Source organism: Pseudophryne corroboree, chromosome 6, assembly GCF_028390025.1.
Source record: "Pseudophryne corroboree isolate aPseCor3 chromosome 6, aPseCor3.hap2, whole genome shotgun sequence".
NCBI classification, from domain to species: Eukaryota; Metazoa; Chordata; class Amphibia; order Anura; family Myobatrachidae; genus Pseudophryne; species Pseudophryne corroboree.
In genome coordinates, this window is record NC_086449.1 from 505,533,002 (window position 1) to 505,557,359 (window position 24,358).

Sequence of the window (24,358 nt, forward strand, 5' to 3'; positions counted from 1 at the left end):
CATTAGACAGCTTTAGGCGGCTGCCTAGGGGCGCGGCCCACTGGAGGGCACCACTGAATTCATCTAGCATAAAACTGAAGGATGTCTCTGTATGCGGTCAGTAATGAATTTAAAGATGGGAGGATGGAACACAATAAGGAGCATGCAAATATATGTATGTCTGTGAGTATACACATGTATATACATACAATTTTACGGGATGTAGGTGGCATCCAGGCGGACCAGGTGCTGGGGTTTAGAATACTGGCTCCAGAATCCTAACACCTGTCAGAATGCTGACACCAGAATCCCAACAGCCGGCATCCTGAATGTTAGTGTTTAGGCTGCGGAAAGGGAGGGATAGGCTAAGGGTAAGAGGTAAGGTTAATTAATTTAATTTAAAATAACGTTATTACGGTGCTCGGGATGCCACTGTCGGTATTCGGACCGTGTATATATGTATGATGATGCAATTGCCCAGCACACTTAGTGGCCAACTGCATCTCTCCTCTGGGATGTGTGTGTGTGAGGGCGTTGCAGTTTAGGGGGCACTATGCTGAAGGTTTGCCTAGGGTGCAGAGAAATCTTGCACCGGCCCTGTCCCCAGGGCAACTAGCACCCCTAGTTGTGGCCCTGGCTGTGCCACCACTTGTAGCCACAATATTTCCCAGTACTTGGGCCCTCCTGTAGTCTCAGGGGACCTGAAACTAAACGTTAGTGATATGCAGCACATAAGTTGTGTGATCGCAATTCAGACAGCAAGTACAATACTCCGTTTAACATCAAATTTGAATTGATGTTCTGCAGTATCAGAATCATTGTTTTAATTAACATTAATATTAATTGAACTATGGACTGCCCATGCTGGTTTCATGTATCGATGTCTAACCATCAACATGTCTGCTTAAAGGAGCCTGCTGCTCAGTTGCAAATTCTATTGTTTGCTCTACCCACCATTCTTCCCTATTACACCCCTACCACAACATGGAGTAGAATTAAATAGACTCCACCTTCATCCCAGATCTACAACGGGACTATAACTTCTGTGAAATGTGGAATTGTGAAATACAGTTAACAAAATAAAATAAAATAAAAACAGTTTCCTGGAATGAGAAGCATAAGGTGAAACTGAAGATGGTTTCACCACAAATTACAATTTGTGAACAATTCTATCACAACTAGGCTCAGCTCTATAGCCAGGTTCTATAGAGTTGTAATACCAATGCAGCTATAAACAAGTGAGCACACAATTTACTGGTTGCTAGGATTACACTGAACTGATCAAAACTATTATAGTGTGTAGCAACAATTACCTTGTTTGAGATTGCTAGAAAGGTAACACAGTGATATACACTGTGATATCACAGCCAATCTCAGGGTGTGAGCCTGATATTGCAATGTGCAGGCCTATGACTGCCATAACACCCCATAATTATCCTAAAAAAAATTCAGGATCATGAAGTAAATCGGGATTGAAGGACAAACTGACTCAAAAGTTCTGCAACAGGTTCCATCACTCACATTTACATCATTTCAAGTACATTCTATCAGAATTTACACTCCTTTTTCTATGTGTGTTGGGCAACCCAAACAATTTCTAGATGATTTTTCTGCCTGGCTCCCTCACTTCTTATCCTCTGACATCTCCACCATTATCATGGGAGATTTCAATATTGCTTTTGATAGTCCAAAATCTGCTGCTCATGCCTCCAATCTACTCTCTCTAATCTCCTCTCTTGGCCTCTCACAATGGACTGACTCCTCTACTCATCAGGAGGGCCGCTGCCTTGATCCAGTATTCACCAGATTATGCTCAGTTTCTGATTTCTCTAACACGCCTTTCTCTCTCTCAGATCACAACCTTATCATCTGCATTCTCTCCTCTAATACTTCAAACTCAGTGTCACTGACATCCTCCAATCCTCCTCAAACCCGCAGAAATATTAATGCATTTAATCTTCAAGAATTTCCACCTCACTGCAACAACTGCTTTCACCTATTTCTGCATTCACTTCTAGAGATAGCCCTTGACGAAGTGGCTCCAGCTACCCATCACACTCCACGTAGGCCTAGATGTCAACCATGACACTCTAAAGTAACAAGACACTTACAAAACTGTCACGTAAAGTTGAAAGCCAGTGGTGTAAATCTCGTATTCCAAGTGACTTACTCACATATAAGACTGTCTACCACTCTTATCGTTATGCCATGGATACTGCCAAACAAACATATTTCCAAACTCTCATCTCTGCTCAAGCCTCTAACCCCAAATTACTTTTTAATACATTTAAATCACTTTTCAACCCTCCTTCACCCAACCCACCAGCCACTATCAAGGCGCAAGATCTTGCTTCCTACTTCAAGGACAAGATTGATAACATCCAAGATGAAATGGTATGCTCTTCCTCAACCAGTGACCTACTCAATTCCCTACCTGAACTCTCTGGCACTTTCTCTTCATTTGATCCCACAAGTGAAGATGAAGTATCAACACTCTTCTCATCCTGCTACTCTACTACCTCTCCTCTTGATCCTATATCCTCACAAATAAGTAAAGCTCTGTCTCTTATGCTCATCCCAACCTTAACTAACAGCTGTAATCTCTCTCTCTCTTAACTGGTATCTTTACTTCACTGTTCAAGCATGCAGTGATTACTCCCATTCTGAAAAAAACTAAATTCTGACCCTAACTCTCTCTCAAACTACCGTCCCATTTCTCAGCTCCCATGTCTCTCCAAGCTACTTGAGAAACTTGCCTACACTCGCCTCACACACATTCTTAACTCATACAATTTATTGGACCCACATCAATCATGCTTTCACTCCCAGCACTCCACAGAGACAGCACTGACTAAAGTAGTGAATGATCAGGTCACTGCAAAGTCTAAAGGCCATTACTCACTACTCATTCTTCTAGATCTCTCTGCTGCTTTTGACATTGTTGACCACTCTCTTCTCATACAAACACTGCAATCCCTAGGTCTTCAGGACACAGCCCTCTCTTGGTTCCTATCCTACCTATCTAATCACTCTTTCAGTGTCCGTTTCTCTGAATCCACCTCCTCTTCGCTACCCCTTTCAGTTGGAGTACCGCAGGGCTCAGTGTTAGAACATCTGCTTTTCTCAATCTATACCTCATCTCTTGGGAAACTAATCAACTCTTTTGGATTTCAGTATCATCTGTACACAGATGATACTCAAATCTACCTTTTCTCCCCTAATTTGTCTCTATCTGTATTGGGCCGGGTCACTGAATGCCTCTCTGCCGTTTCATCTTAGATGTCATCTCGTCACCTCAAACTTAATATTTCTAAAACAGAGTTAATTATATTTCCCTGGCCAATAGCAGTTACCAACCTGATATTTCTATCTCTGTTGAGAACTCTACAATCAACCCTACACCACAAGCTCGCTGCCTAGGTGTCATACTTGACTCAGAACTGTCCTTTGCTCCTCACATTCAATCTGTCTCAAAATCATGTTACATGCATCTAAGAAACATATCCAAAATACGATCATACCTTACACAAGACACTGCTAAATCTGTAATCCATACTCTCATTATCTCCCACATTGATTATTGCAACAGTCTTCTTACTGGTCTTATTAAGATGAAACTCTCACCATTACAATCCATTCTGAATGCAGCTGTGAGGCTAATATTCCTCGCTAGATGTTCATCGTCTGCAGACCCACTATGTCAGTCCCTCCATTGGCTACCTGTATTCTGCCGTATTCAATATAAAATACTGTTACTTACACAAAATGCTATTAACCATACTACACCAACATACATCTCTTCACTTATCTCAAAATATCTCCCAACCCGGCCCCTTCGCTCTTCAGAAGATCTACGTCTATCATCCACACTCATTACTTGCTCCCTTGCACGATTACAGGACTTTCTTCGGGCTGCACCCACTCTGTGGAATGCCCTACCACGCACATTAAGACTCTCCTCTAGTCTTCAAACCTTCAAGCGTTCCCTGAAAACTCATCTATTCAGACAAGCTTATCAAATTCCAGAACGGCTCACATTACCTTTATAGCTTTCTAATCCAATTATATCCTCACAGTACAGTCCACACATATCCCCCACATATTTCATTCTTCACTCTCCCTTCCTCCTGACCCTGGTTCATCATTGCTGTAATGTGATATCATGCAGCCCACCATGAACTTTTGCAATCTGGTGGACAACTATGCAATAGATAGCACCTATCCTTGTGTATAAATACCTATTTCCCTATAGATTGTAAGCTTGCAAGCAGGGCCTCTTACCTCTATGACCGTTTGTTTTTACCCAGTTTTGGCTTATATTTTTGTCCAGTTATAAAGCGCAACGGACTTTGCTGCACTATATAAGAAACTGTTAATAAATAAATAAATGTTCTATCTGTGTTACTAATACTATCAAGTTCCTAAAGCATTACAGTGACAATTTACTTGTTCATTTCCACCGAACAACCAGCTGTTGCAAAGCTATATAGGATCCTGGGATCTGGAGTTACTCCAATTGTATCTAGGTTCTGAAACTGCTTCTTAGCAAGTAAAGACCTTTTCAGAAACACAGTTTATAAATATATTTTTAGCATTAAAATACTTTTTCATACTGTACATATGCAACTGCCAAGGCTATCAAAAACTTAAAAATGTTACAAAATACCATACTGTACAGTATACAGCATATTATAACATTGAATCCATTAACATACACTTGTGGCAGGTGTGACACATATTGAAAACTGTGTGCAGTATGCTTCTTCATGATTCTTATACAATATCCTATCTCCCAACTGTCCCCATTTTCGTGGGACAGTCCCGTTTTTTTGGGGACTCTCCCGCTGCCCACCACAGAGTGCTGGGCATGCCCCCTTCAGTGATGGAAAAGGGAGGCGTGGCTTACAATGTGAAGCCACGCCCCTTTTGAGGCCACACCCTTTTTGGGACCGCACGTGTGTGTCCCGCTTTGAAGAACAAGGAAGTTGGGAGGTATGCTATATGAATTAAATTCCAAAGTCATTCCCAACCTAGACACTTAGGGGTCTATTCATGAAGCAGTAAAAAGTGTGCAAAAGTGAGCCAGTGGGGAAGTGCCCATGGAAACCAATTAGCTGCTACCTATAATTTTATAGTATGCATTTTATAAATGTTACCTCAGCACTGATTGGTTGCCATGGGTAACTTTTCCACTGGCTAATATCTCCACACTTTTCACTGCTTCATGAATAGACCCCTTATTTTCCACTCCTGCTGGCCTTTAGGTACAGTACTTTTGCAATTGATGACAGAAACTTAATCAGAGTTGTCAGATACTCTCTCTTTCCAGTGGGAAACAAAAAAACACCCACATGCGAGAGAGTTACAACAAATCTACTAATTATTAATTTATGGTTTCTGTATGTAAATACAGGGGCGTGACTTTGCAAAATGGGCGTGGTCTAGCTTAAAATAGGCGTGGTCTCACAGGAAAAGACTAATTTACACCCAAGTTTTTGACCCTGCACCAACACACCTCGGCCACCACAGGGGGGAAAAAATCGACCATATTAAGCCCACACATTAATGCCCCTTGCACCATATTATGCCACACACTGCAATGCCATGATACATTATGCCCTAGAGTAAAGCTTCTTATTACTTTTAAATTACCTGCCCGTTGCCAAGGGTTTCACGCGTTGGGTGTCATGCTGGTTGACAGGGGTTTCATGCTCTGGGATCCAAGCTCATTGCCATGGGTTTCATGCTCTGCGATGAGTGTCATGCTTGTTGCCAGGGGTAATGCTTGTTGCCAGGGGTGTGTAATGCCAGGTGTGCCAGGGGTGTGTGTAATGCCAGGGATGCCAGGGGTGTGTAATGCCAGGTGTGTGTAATGCCAGAGGTGCCAGGGGTGTATAATGCCATGGGTTCCCCCACAGCCCGCCACCCCACCTGCCCCTCTTCTCCCCTGCCTCCCTGTCATAATTCTCTGCTCGGGGCGGAGTTTCGCAAAATGACGTGTTTGCGTCGTGACATCATGACGCAAATGCATCATTCCGTGAAACTTCACCCCAGAGCGGAGTACTAATGACAGGGAGGAGAGAGTAGTTATTGAACATAGAAAAGTGCAGCGGCGGACGCCCCGTGCGATTGCACGGCTGGCCCGCTGCTAGAAACGGCACTGGATAAACGTAATGAGTAGTTGATAGGCAAATATATTTTTGGGTTAGTTTGCTGTACTTCTCTTGTAACCATATGATAAATCTGTTTGCATAAAATCAGATTGGCAGAGTTCAAATCACCATGTGACAGTCTTGCTAAAAATATGTTTTCTAATCACCTTTTTTCATAAACAAATTCTTAAAAACAGAACTTCAGAAAAACTGTTACACTTGTAAATGTCAATAAATACTTTTTCTTTGAACAAATGATAAAAACAATTGACTAACCGAAAATATTGTCTCAATATAGCAAATCTTTCCATATACTGAACCAAGGGAGATTTGCTTAATGTTCAGAAGTGTCTTCATAAATCTTTGCGGCAGTCGTGCCAAATAGCCCTCTCAGTGCTCCAAATCCCCTGAGACTCTGCTAGCATTGGGCATCTTTTGTTGCCGAAATATCTTTGTCACAACACAATGCGACAAGGATGCACCAGGAGACCACGCTGATTAATTTAACATGTGACACTTGTTTATCTGTGTGTGACTGAGGGGTATGCTTACTAAAGTGCAGATTTTCAAATGTGGAGACAATTAGATACTATGTACCATTTATCTAGTACCTTCTAGAAGACAATATTCAGAATCTGATTTGTTGCCATAGGCAACGTCTCCACATTTGAAAACCCGCACTTTAGTAAATATACACCTTTAGTAAATATACACACAATCTGTATTCAAAGCGCTATGATGCAGCAGCCAAGGCTTTTCTCAATGCAAAATTCCTTTGTGATTTGTGTACATACTCAGTCGTACACAGATATACAAATGTCCAGGAGCAGAACTGCCGGAGACAATGGCATCACCCCTGAAGATTTTACCTCTCTTCCACTGTTCCAGCATTCACCATACCCATAAGTGTCCAAAGACCTCGCTGTAACTTATGCCTAATAGAGCGGGTGGCGGTGGTAGTGCATGATTGGTGCTTGCGGAGGGAGCCACGTTCATCAAGTGGGAGTGGTGGTGGGCGCCGGCAGTGATTGATTGCTCTGCCCGCCCCTCATCTTTCTCCTCATCTCAGCGCTGCTGGCTGTCAGGATGGTGGGACCAGACCTACCATGAGGCAGCTGCCTAAAGGCGCCGGCCTCTGGAGTGCACCATTGAATCTGTGGAGCCTAACTGGTTCAGTCTGCTGATCACTCACTAAAACTGCAGCTAGAAGTGGTGCACCCGCTGCTGCTCTCCAGCCTGCTGACTTCTGGCATCTGGTATACGTCACCAAGAATCAGAGCAAGAGCTGGAGATATCAGCAGATACCCTGTCAGCGGGCTACTACAGAACTGTATAGGAGACCAATCTACGCCAACAGTGACTATGCTGCTGCTAAACCATTTCTCGTTCTTCCATCTAGCCTGTTGAGCCCTGTATCTTCCACCTTTTCCACCCAGATGATGAGTGCTCAGGGGGGTTGGTGTGTGATTACCAGGACCCTCTACTGCCAGATATGAGCTCGGTCCAGGGGATGCATTTGGCACCCCAATGGTCAGGAAGCCAGCGGACATGTCACCGATGCCAGAATCTCAACACCACTCAGGAGACCAGTGCCAGAACACAGACAACTGACATCCCAAAGGTGAGGTACAGGTTGGGGTTAGGGCCGGCAGTGTTGGGATGCCACTGTAGGTCATGTGACCGCCAGCATCTCAATTGCCAGGATAACATACCCAACACTTGTCCTGCAGTGACATGCAGTGAGGTAAATGGCTGGGGAGGCATTGACTAGTATCAGAGACAGATTTATACACATGCTAATCACTAAACCGGGCAGCAAGCTGACACACCCTCCCCTCACTGGCCTCTGTACATGAGTGTCTAAAGGCCCCCATACAACTATGATTACTTGGAGCAATTCAGCATTTGCAGATGATTTCCCCAAAAAGATTAACAATGTAAGGGGTTTACCAACTGCCAATACCAACCAAAAAGTGATCAGACTCAATAAATCAGGTTGCCCAACATGCTGAATTTTACCGTCCAGTCAGGGCTATACTGTAGTCATTTCTCAAACTCGGTCCTCAGGACCCCACTCAGTTCACTTTTTACAGATCACCTAGCAGTTGCACAGGTGTATTCATTACTCACTGACACATGGTTATTTCACCTGCAATTTTGTGAGGAGACCTAGAAAACGTGAACTGTTTGGGGTTCTGAGGACCGAGTTTGAGAACCTGTGCTGTATATTGCAGTGTATGCAAATGGTCAGCCAATCTGCTCACCGTAAGTAATAACATGACGAGTCTTTCAAGATTGGCAGATTTGTATTTGCTGAAAATGATCTGCAAATCACTGAAAATGTATGTGCACAGTATGGTGGATGGGGGCGGGGAACCACAGAATCTGTGAATCATTGTTTTTGGATTGTTGATGTACAGTATTATATGGACCCATTTACTCACTAGTGCATGACCTCTGTATGAGTGATTAGCATATGAACTGTGCTGACTAGCAAGCTGATCATTCTCTACTAACTTGCATTTATGAGTAATTTCAGCAGTTTTGTCTTTCTAGAGACAATTTTGTTCTACCAATATTACATACTGTACATTTGGTGAGTTAATTGTTGCCAAATTCCTGGGTTATTTGTAAAAACAAATAGTAGTTATTAATGACTTTTGTTTGGTAGATGCAATTGCAAGTTTTCTGCCAAATCTTTTGGGAGTGTTTGGTGTAATCCTGATGAACATCATTTGACCTAGCAGTGACTTACCTGGACTGCATATCTTGCTGTGTTTTGGGCTGATTGCCTTCAGCAGGCGGGGAGGAGTGAGTCACGTGTTGCTGGAGCTCCACCAATGACTGATAATACTGCTGCTGCTGATGTTGTTGCTGTTTAAAACGTGATAGACTGAAAAACAGTCCCAAGATGGCTTTCAGATTTCCATTCTTTATTTCTGTAATGAAACAGAGAAGCAAAATCCTTTGAATAATTACAATATATTATTTCTAGTCATAAATGGGACATTTAAAGAACAATGGCAGGTGAGGAGTTTGACTGGGACCATCAAACCATTACGCATGTATCCTAAGGTGTACTCAGGAGGACAGAAAACTCCCATGAAGCTACGAGCATTGACTTGATTTCCTTTGTTCACTATAGAAAGTACGTCCTACAGTCTAGGGCCCAGATTTATCAAGCCTCGGAGAGTAATAAATAGCACGGTGCTAAAGTAGCAACCAATCAGCTCCTGTCATTTTTCAAACATAGCCTGTAACATGGCAGTTAGGAGCTGATTGGCTGGTACTATACCACTGTGCAATGTATCACTCTCCAAGGCTTGATAAATCTGGGTTTAATTCTCCATCTGTACCTCCTTAGAACAGTACATGATGGTGCTTAAGGTGATGTACTAAGCAGTGAAAATGTGGAGAAGTGAGCCAGTGGAGAAGCTGCCCATGGCAACCAATCAGCTGCTCTGTATAATTTAATAGTATGCAAATTATAAATGGTACTTCAATGCTGATTGGTTGCCATGGGCAACTTCTCCCCTATTTTCACTGCTTAGAACATATCCTCCTGAGCAATCTGTTAAATATACAAGAGCTGTTAGTTAATAAAACATACATAAATAATAATAAACAATAAAACAGTAGAAAATATAAGGCGTGGCTTGGCAGAAATTTAATCTTCCAAGGTTCGTTTCATGAGAAGCCAATTAACCTGCAAGCATGTAATCTGTGGGCAAAATATAAGGAGAACACATAAACTCTGCACCAATCACTAGTTGGAATTGAATACATAACCTAAGTGATTCAAGGCAGCAACTCACCATGTCAACTTGTTGTGTTAATGTAATATTACTGAAGAGTACACTATAACATCCACATTTATTTAATCTACTGTCATGATAAAAGCAGTGGCGTAACTACTGCCCCCGCAGCCCTCGCGGTGGCTTGGGGGCGAGGGGCTGCGGGGGCGCCATTGATTTGGAGCAGATTGACATGTGGACGAGCGTCCGCATGTCAAATCTGTTGTCACCCCCCGCTGCTGTAAAGAGGGACACGGAGGGCACAGCGCGCGCCTCTCCCGTGTCCCTCTGGGTCTCCGGTGGGTCTAATAAAGGAAGTGCCGTTCGTGAGCTCTGATTGGCTCACGAACCGGCACCTCCTTTAACCTGCCGGAGACCCAGAGGGACACAGGAGAGGCGCGCGCTGTGCCCTCCGTGTCCCTCCAACACAAAGGAGCAGGGGGGGGAGGAGGGGGGAGGAGCAGGGAGGAGGGGGAGGGCGGCACTGGGGGAGCATATGTGGCAGGCACTGAGGGGGCATATGTGGCACTGGGGGGGAGGTATATTTAGCACTGGGGCACGTGAGTACCTGGCACTGGGGGCATATGTGGCACTGGGGGCATATGTGGCACTGGGGGGGTATATTTAGCACTGGGGGCACGTGAGTACCTGGCACTGTGGGGGAATATCTGGCACTGGGGGCATATGTGGCACTGGGGGGGTATATTTAGCACTGGGGGCACGTGAGTACCTGGCACTGTGGGGGCATATGTGGCACTGGGGGCATATGTGGCACTGGGGAGGTATATTTGGCACTTGGGGCACGTGAGTACCTGGCACTGTGGGGGAATATCTGGCACTGGGGGCATATTTGGCACTGGGGGGGTATATGTGTACCTGACACATGGGGGGGGCTATATTTGGCACTGGGGGCATGTGAGTACCTGGCACTGTGGGGGAATACCTGGCACTGGGGGCATATGTGACACTGGGAGCACGGCCCTAGCAACAAGCACTACCCCCTAGCAACGAGCATGACACCCAGTGCATGAAACCCCTGGCATCGAGCATGACACCCTGAGCATGAAAATCCCTGGCACCGTGCATGGAATCAAGAGCATGAAACCCCTGGCAACGAGCAGGTAATTTAAAAGTAATTAGAAGCCTTACTGTAGAACTTAATGTGTAATGGGCATTATGGTGTGTGGCATAATGTATCACGGACATTGCGGTGTGTGTCATAATGTGTCACAGGCATTATGGTGTGTGGCATACTATATCACGGGCATTGTGGTATGTGGTATAATGTCGCGGGCATTGCAGTGTGGCATAATGTATAACGGGCATTGCGGTGTGTGGCATAGGGTATAACGGCATTGCGGTATGTGTCATAGGCATTACGGTGTATGGTATACTATATCACGGGCATTGTGATATGTGGTATAATGTCTCAGGGTCATTGCAGTGTGTGGCATAATGTATCACGGACATTATATGTGCTATAATGTATCAGGGGCATTGCAGTGTGTAGCATAATGTATAACGGGCATTGCGATTCCTGTCATAATGTGTCACAGGCATTACGGTGTGTGGCATAATGTGTCGGGGGCATTACGGTGTGTGCATATTGTGTCATGTGCATTATTGTGTGTGGCATAATGTCTAAGGGCCATTGCAGTATGTGGCATAATGTATACTGGGCATTACTATAAGGAGGAAAAATGACAAATAATGTAACGGGCATGAATCAGGATTAGTTTTCTTTCCTGTGGTGGCTAACGTCTGGGCGTGCAGGTTGCAAAACTGGGGTATAAGGTAGTCTTTTCCTGCAATGCCACGCCCCTTTATGCGAAGCCACGCCCATTCCAATGAAGCCGCGCGCATGTTTGTCACTTTACTAGTGCCAATTATGGGGAATATGGGGGATATGGGGGGGGGGGGGGGGGGGGGCGCCGAAGAAGTTTTTGGCTTGGGGGAGAAAAATTTCTAGTTACGCCACTGGATAAAAGGTATAAACAAACATTTTGTAACATAAAATACAGGTATACAGTATGTTATTTAATACATTTCCTCCATTTTGCTGCCTGAAAAAAAAAACTAAATCTGTACAGCTAAATCTAGCTGTGATATATCTAATAATGAATATTGTGACAAAATGAATTCCCGTTATCTACAATATGTTATGTATAAGGATAGTTTTGTTTTAGGCATTTTAGTTGCCAACTCAGGCAGAAAAATATTTAGATCCAGTCCTGCTAAAGTCAAGTAAAAGTAAAATGCTACTGAAAATGATTTCAACACCTAACAAGGGTTACATTGTAGTCTACATTACAATAAAAATATTTTAAGGATAAATATAGTCAGTGAAAATAGGAATCAGGAACCAACTGGACTAAAAATGGTCTGTCTGCTGTTTTTCTCAGGCTTATGAGCGTCCCTATTTCCCACTGTTTTATTTGCTGTACTCTAGAGAACTCCTGATGTCCACACATGACCTGCAATAAGTGGTGTGTGAAGGTACATAGCGTCTATTCATTTTTCTCTAAATATTGCTTTGGAACAAAACAATAAGAATCCCAAACAGACCTCTACCTCAGTTAGGAATATTCCAGGCTCAAGCAAATTTACACAGTAAGGTAAAAATAATTATACAGTGTAACTATATATATATATATATATATATATATCTATATCTATATCACAGTAAGGTAAAAAAAGAATTATACAGTGTGTATATATATATATATATATATATATACTGCTCAAAAAAATAAAGGGAACACTTAAACAACACATCCTAGATCTGAATTAATGAAATATTCTTATTAAATACTTTGTTTTTTACATAGTTGAATGTGCTGACAACAAAATCACACAAAAATGATCAATGGAAATCAAATTTATTAACCCATGGAGGTCTGGATTTGGAGTCACACTCAAAATTAAAGTGGAAAAACACACTACAGGCTGATCCAACTTTGATGTAATGTCCTTAAAACAAGTCAAAATGAGGCTCAGTAGTGTGTGTGGCCTCCACGTGCCTGTATCACCTCCTTACAATGCCTGGGCATGCTCCTGATGAGGTGGCGGATGGTCTCCTGAGGGATCTACTCCCAGACCTGGACTAAAGCATCCGCCAACTCCTGGACAGTCTGTGGTGCAACGTGGCGTTGGTGGATGGAGCGAGACATGATGTCCCAGATGTGCTCAATTGGATTCAGGTCTGGGGAACGGGCGGGCCAGTCCATAGCATCAATGCCTTTGTCTTGCAGGAACTGCTGACACACTCCAGCCACATGAGGTCTAGCAATGTCTTGCATTAGGAGGAACCCAGGGCCAACCGCACCAGCATATGGTCTCACAAGGGCTCTGAGGATCTCATCTCGGTACCTAATGGCAGTCAGGATCCATCTGGCGAGCACATGGAGGGCTGTGCGGCCCCCCAAAGAAATGCCACCCCACACCATTACTGACCCACTGCCAAATCGGTCATGCTGGAGAATGTTGCAGGCAGCAGAACGTTCTCCTTGGCGTCTCCAGACTCTGTCACGTCTGTCACATGTGCCCAGTGAGAACCTGCTTTCATCTGTGAAGAGCACAGGGCGCCAATGGCGAATATGCCAATCTTGGTGTTCTCTGGCAAATGCCAAACGTCCTGCACGGTGTTGGGCTGTAAGCACAACCCCCACCTGTGGACGTCGGGCCCTCATACCACCCTCATGGAGTCTGTTTCTGATCATTTGAGTAGACACATGCACATTTGTGGCTTGCTTTAGGTCATTTTGCAGGGCTCTGGCAGTGCTCCTCCTGTTCCTCCATGCACAAAGGCGGAGGTAGTGATCCTGCTGCTGGGTTGTTGCCCTCCTACGGCCTCCTCCACATCTCCTGATGTACTGGCCTGTCTCCTGGTAGCGCCTCCATGCTCCGGACACTACGCTGACAGACACAGCAAACCTTCTTGCCACAGCTCGCATTGATGTGCCATCCTGGATGAGCTGCACTACCTGAGCCACTTGTGTGGGTTTTAGACTCCGTCTCATGCTACCAGTAGAGTGAAAGCACCGCCAGCTTTCAAAAGTGACCAAAACATCAGCCAGAAAGCATAGGAGCTGAGAAGTGGTCTGTGGTCACCACCTGCAGAACAACTCCTTTATTGGGGGTGTCTTGCTAATTGCCTATAATTTCCACCTGTTGTCTATTCCATTTGCACAACAGCATGTGAAATTGATTGTCAATCAGTGTTGCTTCATAAGTGGACAGTTTGATTTCACAGAAGTGTGATTGACTTGGAGTTACATTGTGTTGTTTAAGTATTCCCTTTATTTTTTTGAGCAGTGTATATATATATATATATATATATATATATATATATATATATATAAAATTTATATATCACATCCTTATCTAATATACTACGCTACTGCACCTGATATCATCACCTGTTATATCACCTATCTATATATAGATGTCAGGCAGGGGTAGACCTGGGTAGTTTATGGTGTTAGTGATTATTCTCTTGCAATCCCCTCTTTCAAATGAGTCTGTGCCTGATTTTCATGTTGTTTTCTGTCATGTAGGGGTTATTTCTGGTGATCAGGCTTGGACTGGCCCACAAGGGTAAAGGGGAAACCACCGGTAGGCCCCACTGCCTGGGGGAGCCCTCCTCCTCTAGGGATCAGGTTCTAGACTGTGCACTTGAATTATATATTATACATATGTTACCTTATACTGCAGAGGATTATGATGTATTCTCTACAGTACATTGCTGTCATTAATCTGGCACATTATCATTCATGTACTAGCATTAATTACTCTATAAATTATCAAGGAGTCCAGACCAGGTACTCTATAATGGTTAGCCAAACCTCTGTGGTGGCTGGCCACACCCCTTTGGAGGCTGGTCACACCTCTAATCATGGGCCCCTACCACTGCATACCCCCGGTGGGCCCTTCATGCTCCAGTCCGACACTGCTGGTGATCACCAAAGAAGAGCTAATAGGGCGCCATCATTTGAAAGAGGCAGAGGGGACTCCTTTTAGTGTAGATCTGAGTCTATGGATGCCTGGTTTTGTGAGGTAGGTTGAATTTCATATAACCCTTGTCTGTACAAATGTCTACAATGTATTAGCTGGGAGGGAGCAGGAAGATGATGAAATTAAGCTTCACCCCCATCCAGGATCCCATTGGCAGAAACTACTGCAAGCATCTCGGATCTTTCTCATAAATCCCCCTCCCCCTGCTCCCTCATACTGCTGCAGTGCTGAGATAGACACTCATCTGTAGAAATGACTGGGAAAAAAGACATTTCAGACACAAATGCAGAAAGAAAGAATAAGGTCACCTAGAAGCATCGTGACTTGATTCATGTGCATTGTGTATACATTTTTTGCAACTTCTCTCATGGGAACTTCTGAAACAGTATCTTTAGATATATGGTATTAAATGAAGAAAAGGAAGATTTTCCATAATGTAATACATTTTAACCCAACATAGTAATCAAAGCCAAGTTATGCATTTAAATGTAGTAAAATAAAGCTACATCTTATACCTCTTTGACTCCATACCAATTCAGCAATAGCATTTCTTAGGAAGAGATATTAATCCATGCAGCAACTCCATCAGAGTGTGATCAGATCAGCCTTTTATCTCAGTAATCAGTGCTGATATGCCTTCATCAAGGAAAAATGCAGGGGTTATTCAATTCTATATGCTCACTTGTATCATTTAGTCCCGTGATGAAGTGATTTGCTACAGGACCAAAAAAAGCTGCTGGGCTATATTTGTTAAGAGCCCCATACACTAGAGCGATTATGCCTGATTTCAGCCCAATTTGGGCATTCGGCCTGATATATTGGGTGAAGTCTGGCATTTTTTAGCTATCTCCGGTCCGATCCACGTTCCCGTGAGCATCGGATCGGATCCTCCAGATTGAATGTGCTGCACATTCAATCAGATCCGACTGGGGGCATGGCTGGGATCGCCCAGTATACATCGGATGCAAAAGGACAGCATACCATGTATCTTGGGCTATCCTGTACCCCGGGAGGCTGCCGGGGTGATCGCCTGCGATCGCCTCCGACATGTGGTTGGATAAGTGTATGGGGCCCTTTACACTTATAAACCAAGAACGTGCAGTGAGGTAAATGGCTCAGGAGGAACTGGCTAGTTCCTGAGCCAGATTTACATACAATATATGAGCCAGGGGGTGCATGCGGGCATTATACACAGCTACAGCAGTATATATTGCAAAATGAGTTTTGATCAGAGAAGAGCAGAAAAGATAGGCAGGGGAGATACTGCATCACCTGCCATAGACTTTTTGCTCCAGAGTTTTGATTATAAAAATGATTAGAATAATACAAAGAAGATATTTCTAATATATTCTTGGTATTTTTAATATACTTTATATATTCTGCCTCACCCCACCACACGTCACTAATATACACATTCCATAATGTTATAACTTTTGTTTTACTATAATAAATTGCATTATTCAGATCTCACCCATATCTCAGGCGCGGGTGTAGTATGGTATGCCGGTGGCCGGGCTCCCGGCGACCAGCATACCGGCGACGGGAGCCCGACCGCCGGCATACCGACAGTGTGGCGAGCGCAAATGAGCCCCTTGCAGGCTCGCTGTGCTCGCCACTCTGCGGGCACGGTGGCGCGCTACACGCGCCACGCTATTTTATTCTCCCTCCAGGGGGGTTGTGGACCCCCACGAGGGAGAAAAAGTGTCGTATGCCGGCTGTCGGGATTCCGGCGCCGGTATACTGTGCTCCGGGATCCCGACAGTCGGTATACTGATGACCACCCCTCAGGCGCAATATCAGGTCTTTTTTACATTACTCAGATTTTGAAGCTCATTGGGGTTAGCTTCCTCTGATAAGTACTGCCAAAAACATTATACACCAGTGTTGTTGAGCGCAAGTGTACCCCTTTCATTTAAATTCCATATTGTGTTCTTTACTCCTTTAACATTGACAGTGTTGGAAAGTTCCAGAGAAGAGCTTATGAAAGCCTGCATTTCACAACAAAGGGCAAGATTTCTCAAAGCATGAAAAGAGTTAAAGTGGCGAGAGATACAGTACTAACCAATCAGCTTCTCACTTTCTTTTCTTTTCTTTAGATGATAGCTGGGAGATGATTGCTTGGTAGTTTATCTCTCTAAACTTTATCTCTCTTCAAACTTTGATAAATCTCCCCCAAAATATGATTGCAAAACTAGTATGTGATTGGAGCAAATTTATTTTGAGACAGTATGCGACCTTAATGAAGCAAACATTAAAATAACTTTTACTTTGTAGTGCTGCTGCCATCTACTACTTGATATTCTCTCTAGTGGGTATGATACAAGTGTCCTGTTTCTTCTCCCACCAAAGGTTTGGAAAGTTTTAAGGGTATTGCCTGAGATTTCTTGCACTGATGCTTGACACTTATATCTGTTAGAGCAGGGGTGGGGAACCTTTTTTCTACTGAGGGCCATTTGGATATTTATAAAATCCTTCGGGGGCCATACAAAAATTCTCAACTTAAAAAATGACCCTGCCCCCCAGTAGGTCTGCCCCTTAGAGGTACTGTGTGCGCACGCCGGGGGCACACTCGCCAAAAAAATGGGTGTGGCCAGTTAAAATGGGACGTGATACACATATGCCCCCAATAGTGCAGTGCCAGATCCACAATTGCCCCCACAGTGCCAGGTATACAAATGCCCCTCACAGTGCCAGGTATACAAATGCCCCTCACAGTGCCAGGTATACAAATGCCCCTCACAGTGCCAGGTGTACAAATGCCCCCCCACACACACAGTGCCAGGTATACAGATGCCCCCCCACAGTGCCAGGTGTACAAATGCCCCTCACAGTGCCAGGTATACAAATGCCCCTCACAGTGCCAGGTGTACAAATGCCCCTCACAGTGCCAGGTATACAAATGCCCCTCACAGTGCCAGGTGTACAAATGCCCCCCCCCCCCCCCCACAGTGCCAGGTATACAGATGCCTCCACCCCACAGTGCCAGGTATACAGATGCCCCCACAGTGCCAAGTATACAAATGCCCCTCACAGTGCCAGGTATACAAATGCCCCTCACAGTGCCAGGTGTACAAATGCCCCCACACAGTGCCAGGTATACAAATGCCCCTCACAGTGCCAGGTATACAAATGCCCCTCACAGTGCCAGGTATACAAATGCCCCTCACAGTGCCAGGTATACAGATGTTCCCACAGTGCCAGGTATACAGATGTTCCCACAGTGCCAGGTATACAGATGCCCCCACAGTGCCAGGTATACAGATGTCCCCACAGTGCCGCCCCCCCCCCCCCCCCGTGCTGCTTACCGCTCCTTTCGGCAAGACACGGAGGAGAGCGCGGCTATGTTGGGCGGCAGCGTGTAGGACTTGAAACCAGCCACCGGTTTGAGAACACATCAGAGCTCGCGGACCGCGGCTCCTGATGATTGGCTGCCGGTCCGCGAGCTCTGATTGGCTCACGAACCGGCGGCTGGTTTCAAGTTCTACACGCCGCCGCCGCCACCCGTCATAGCCGCGCTCTCCTGCGTGTCCTGACAGCTGAGACACGCTGCCGTCGGACTGAGCGGCGGCGTGTCTCACTGAGAGAAGCGGGTGGGCCGGAGCAAACGGCCTCGCGGGCCTTATACGGCCCTCGGGCCGGAGGTTCCCCACCCCTGTGTTAGAGAACCTACAATAAAAGTGCAGTAAACATTGTAACTCTTTAATCATAATGCTTCTATGTATGTTATTGTTCTTTTGCTGTGTCAATATTTTACAGTCAAACCTCTGTCTGTGAAACTTACATATTCACTTATAACAGGTATCACCAAAAAATGTCTTGGAAGCACCTGTAGGTAATAGATGTTATATATTTTTGACCCTTTTTTGCAATCTTCGTCATCAATTCATTCTTTCGAACAGGGCCGACTCTACCATTAGGTGTCTTTAGGTGGCTGCCGGCCCCTGGAGAGCATCACTGAATTCATCTAGCAAAAAACCGAAAGATGTCTCCTCCTTTTACACTGCGCTGGCTGCTGCTGTGGGCCTAATCTAAGGGGTCTATTCATGAAGCAGTGAAAAGAGTAGAGAAGTGAGCCTGTCGAGAAGTTGCTCATGGCAACCAATCAGCTGCTCCGTACAATTGTATAGTATGCAAATTATAAATGTTACTTTAATGCTGATTGGTTGCCATGGGCAACTTCTCCACTGGCTCACCTCTCCGTACTTTTCACTGCTTCATGAATAGACCCCTAAGTCATGTTAAGGAAAATAGAAGGCAAATGTAACTATAACTCCCGAGGGGTTCCCCCATGGCCGCTCCTCATAGCCCTGATGCACCTCCTCTAGCCCTATGGATCCTGGCTCTCCAGCAGCAAACAGCACCTGACTATGGGGGTGATTCCGAGTTGTTCGCTCGCTAGCTGCTTTTAGCAGCATTGCACAGGCTAAGCCGCCGCCCTCTGGGAGTGTATCTTAGCTTAGCAGAAGTGCGAACGAAAGATTAGCAGAATTGCGAATAGAAATTTCTTAGCAGTTTCTGAGTAGCTCCAGACTTACTCAGCCATTGCGACCAGCTCAGTCCTTTTCGTTCCTGGTTTGACATCACAAACACACCCAGCGTTTGCCCAACCACTCCCCCGTTTCTCCAGCCACTCCTGCGTTTTGCAACTCGAACGCCTGCGTTTTTCCGCACACTCCCATAAAACGGTCAGTTTCCGCCCAGAAGCACCCACTTCCTGTCAATCACACTACGATCAGCACAGTGATGAAAAAAGCTTAGTTATGCCGTGAGTAAAATACCTAACTTTTGTGTAAAATAACTAAGCGCATGCGCTCTGCGAACCTTGCGCATGCGCAGTAAGCGACTAATCGCAGTATAGCGAAAATCGGCAACGAGCGAACAATTCGGAATGCCCCCCTATGGGCCTGATGTATCAACACTTATTTGTGTTAAAAAGAGATAAATTTTACTTTTCTATACTTTTCGCATTTTTTAAGTATCGTCTGAATGTATGTAGGTTTTTCAATTTTATTTATCTTTTTTGTTTTCACTAAATTATACTGTTTAGGTTTTTTTCTCAAACTTTTCCAACTTCTATTGAAAATGAATGGGAACCTTAGGTATCATTGGATTATCATGAAAATAGACTGTAACTTTTCATATCTTTTTTTTCGCCAGCTTTTACTGGCACATTTAGCAATAGGCCATGATTGTTCTTCTAGTTCCACCTCTAAATTTACTTATTGTACAAAAAGAATATGCTAAAAATATCTCCCTTTATCTAAATTATACTGTACTTATATATATATATATATATATATATTGAATTAGTTTAAAAATGTACTAATATTTTCTATATGTTGATATGTTGTATGCTTGAAATTTATATTATGTACATATTTCTCTAATTCTCTAAAATATATATATATATATATATATATATTATATATACACACTTACTGAAGACCAGTTGAGTTTCATCTTAGTAACGTGTTTTTAACAATCATTAGTATAACCAATCAAATAATCTTTGTAAAAGTTCCCTCCCCTTTCAGTTTTCTAATAAGTGTACCCATAGTAAACTAGCTATTCTTTACTGCTGTAGGTCAGGTATGCACTGAACGCCACCAAGGAACTCATTGTGCATGTCCGGCTCTGAAACAGAGCATGTGCATTTCATTTAATTTTTTCGAAATGCGATAAAACAACCGAAAAGCGGATTGTGATAATTATCACATTTTTGGGCTTTTATCACAAATCACATTTTCGATAATAATTAAAAAAAAAAGTTATATACCTCAGAAAAAAAACATAAAATGTCACAAAAAAGACATGATAAGTAACAAAAATTTTTTTTAAACTTATCACATTTTTTATATATCAGCCCCTATATGTAGGCACCGGCAGTGTTGCTGTAATGCTGCTGACGCCTGCGAGAGGTGTTCTGCTAATGGCGAGGGAAAAACAAAAAAATAACTTAAGGTAAGTAACCGATGGGGGTTCTGCGGGCCCACAGAGAGTACAGAAACTTACAGCCCAATGGGTGATTTGCACTTGTAAACAGCATAATAGGGAAAACACAGACACTGGGGCACAATACAGTACACATGGAGGAGGTGGGATCAGTAATGAACTTACAGATGGGGGGATGGAACACAATAAGGAGAATACAAATATGTGTGTGTGTGTGTGTGTATATATATATATATATATATATATATATATATACACATACAATTAAAGGGGTGGTCTTCAGTATGCCGGCTGTCAGGATCCCGACGCACAGTATACCGGCGGAATCCCGACAGCCGGCATACCGACACTTATTCTCCCTCGTGGGGGTCCACGACCCCCCTGGAGGGAGAATAAAATAGCGTGGCACGCATAGCGCGCCACCGTGCCCGCAGCGTGGTGAGCGCAGCGTGCCCACAAGGGGCTCATTTGCGTTCGCCACACTGTTGGTATGCCGGCGGTCGGGCTCCCGGCGCCGGTATGCTGGTCGCCGGGAGCCCAACCGCCAGCATACCAAACTACACCCCAATTAAAGGGATGTAGTTGGCATCCCGGCAGATGGGATGCCGGCATTCAGAATACCGGCACCAGAATCCAGACACCTGTCAGAATGCTGATGCCGGATTCCGACAGCCGGCATCCTGAATGTTAGTATACCAGGGAGGTTAGGGTTATGTTTAGGCTGCGAGGGTTAGGGAAAGCGTAAGGGGTGTGATTAATTAATTTCATTCAAAATGTTGGGATTATGGTGGTCAGGATGCTGCTGTCAGTATTGTGACTGCCTGCATCTCATACTCAACCCCAATTAAATATCTCCACCAGACCCCATATACAGCATATATAAAAATAAATGTGAAATTCGCCTCAGTGTCCTATACGATTCTTAACATGCTGGCTAGCGTGTATACAAAAAGAATATATGTCCCTCAAGGACTTTTAAAGTGAAAGTATATTGTCAGCAAAGTCACAAAATGTTGTGACTTTGTTTACAATATGCTTTAAATGTCCTTGTGTGTTGTCCCTTTTATCTGTATATGTATAATGATGTAATTCACCCCAGTCTACCTAGTGGCCAACTGCATCTCCCATCCAGGAGGTGTGTGGTGGTGGGGTTTGCAGGTTAGGGGGCGCTAGGCTGAAGCTTTACCTAGGGTGCAGAGAGATCTTGCACAGGCTCTGCTATCAGGATACAGTATACTTGCAGTAAGAATGGAAAATTAGTTAGTGGCTCAAAGATAATACATGGTGACTGGTAATGAATGATTAGTTCGAAAAAAAATACAGTATTGCTGCAAATAGACAAATTCTGGAGTATACTTCACATTGTACTCAACAATTTAAAAATGACGTCACTGGAGCTTGACAGCTTTATTTTCATTCATTAAATGAAGGTGATACATTTAAAACAATACTGAAGTGTAGCCAAAAAAAAGAGACTATCAACTGTGATTCACAATACACAGCTGTGAACAACATTTTGCTGTAACACAAGTCTATACCATGTATGTAGTTAAAGAAAGCGTCCTCTTGTTTCGTTTGTCTATAGTCTTTAAAGTACGATTTGGCTCAATTAACAAACCACAAATGAATAAAATAGATGTTCTTAGTGGCATTGCTTCAAGTGAAATAAATATGAAGAAAACGATAGATTGTATGATTAGTGCAGGAACCATATATTTAAAACGACAAGAAAAACTTTAATATTAAAGTATGTCAGATCAGTTTTCTTTTAATTATATGTAATCAAAAAACATAATCTGGCGATAGGCGTAGCTATTTAGTCTCACAGTTTGATTATTTAAGACCAAATTTGCAGAAAAAAAGCTACATATACAGTACATACCCAAAACATCCACTTATCCCAGCAAACCTCTGATCAGGATTGATTAGAGTCTTTTGGGGCTTACAGAAAATGTGATTAGACAATGATCGTATTTTGACAGTGTGTGGCCATTGATGGAACATGCTAATTAGGACTCAGCAAAACATTTTTCTAGTTTGGCTGATTAATTTTTATATACAAAATGGACATAGTTCAAATATCTTGGGCCAAGATAACAGATTTGCCAATAAATGGACAACATTACTTTGGCATAAATATATAGGACAGAACTATACATTATAAGGCTATTTCTGATTAAATGTTTATACAATATGCAACAAAGAGCACCATTTATAACTAGCCTTAAATTCAAAAATGTATTTGTCGGAAAAAGTGTACAAAGGTAAAACCACGTAGTTATAGTATACATGGGTAGAGTAATGATGAAAGAAAGGGGTAAAAAAAAATTCAGTGTCAAAAAGTAAAAAATAAAAATAAAAAAAAGTAATTAAGAAGAGGCAAAAAGTAAAATAATAAAAAAAAAAATATATAATCTAGAAGAGGCTAAATTTATATGGAAATTTTCATCCTAAACTATAAAACTAAAATTTGCCAGTCTCCCGTACAATCACTCCCAAGACACCAGAAACTAACTTATTTAAAAGTCCGTGAAAGCTCACTTTTCAAAACTGATAAACAAATATTACAATGTAGCTAAATATTGAAACAGTAGCAAGTACTGTCCTTGATTTTTCTGCCACTCTGAAATTTAAGGGAAAATGTAAAACAAACTAAAAATATATACAGTACTGTGCAATGTTTTAGGCAGGTGTGGAAAAAATGCTGCAAAGTAAACTTGCTGTAAAAAATAGAAGTGTTAATAGTTTATTTTATATATTAACAAATTGTAAAATGAATAAACAGACAAGAGATCTAAATCAATTCAATAATTGGTGTGACCACCGTTTGCCTTCAAAACAGCATCAATTCGTCTAGATACACTTGCACACAGTTTTTGAAGGCACTCAGCAGGTAGGTTGTTCCAAACAGCTTGGAGAACTTCTTGGAGAACTAACCACAGATCTTTTGTGGATGTATGCTTGCTCAAATCCTCCTGTCTCTTTATGTAATCCCAGACAGACTCGGTGATGGTGAGATCAAGGCTCGGGGAGGGGGGCATATCATCACTTCCAGGACTACTTGTTCTCCTCTATGCAGAAGATAGTTATTAATGACATTGGTTGTATGTTTGGGGTCGTTGTCCTGTTGCACAATAAATTTGGAGCCAATCAGACGGCTCCCTGATGGTATCGCATGATGGATAAGTATCTGCTCATATTTCTCAGCATTGAGGCACAAAGAAGTGGGCAACATTGAGGACCGTAGACGCAGTGGAAAGATAAGGAATCTTAGTGCATCAGATGAAAGACAAACTCATTCACAATTGCGTATACATTCGCCGTCTATATGCAAAAATTTGGAACATCGGGACAGAGGGTTGGTCTATGGCTACGCAGACTGGACATGTCAGTAGCAACACCGGCGCTACGTTTTTGTATTTACGAGCCAACAGCTGGCAGGCTCCTACATAGGCTTTCATATATGCA

The 24,358-nt window shown here is 43.3% G+C and overlaps 1 protein-coding gene across 10 annotated transcripts in view; it reads right to left on the reverse strand.

Moving 5' to 3' along the window:
* Positions 1-24,358, reverse strand: part of NAV3 (neuron navigator 3) — a 1,127,960-nt gene that overhangs the window by 380,990 nt on the left and 722,612 nt on the right. For all 10 annotated transcript variants that reach the window (XM_063927407.1, XM_063927402.1, XM_063927399.1 and 7 more), the window contains one exon: positions 8,887-9,070. In XM_063927407.1, coding sequence (XP_063783477.1) covers positions 8,887-9,070 — 184 coding nt within the window. The remainder of the gene's footprint in view (positions 1-8,886; positions 9,071-24,358) is intronic.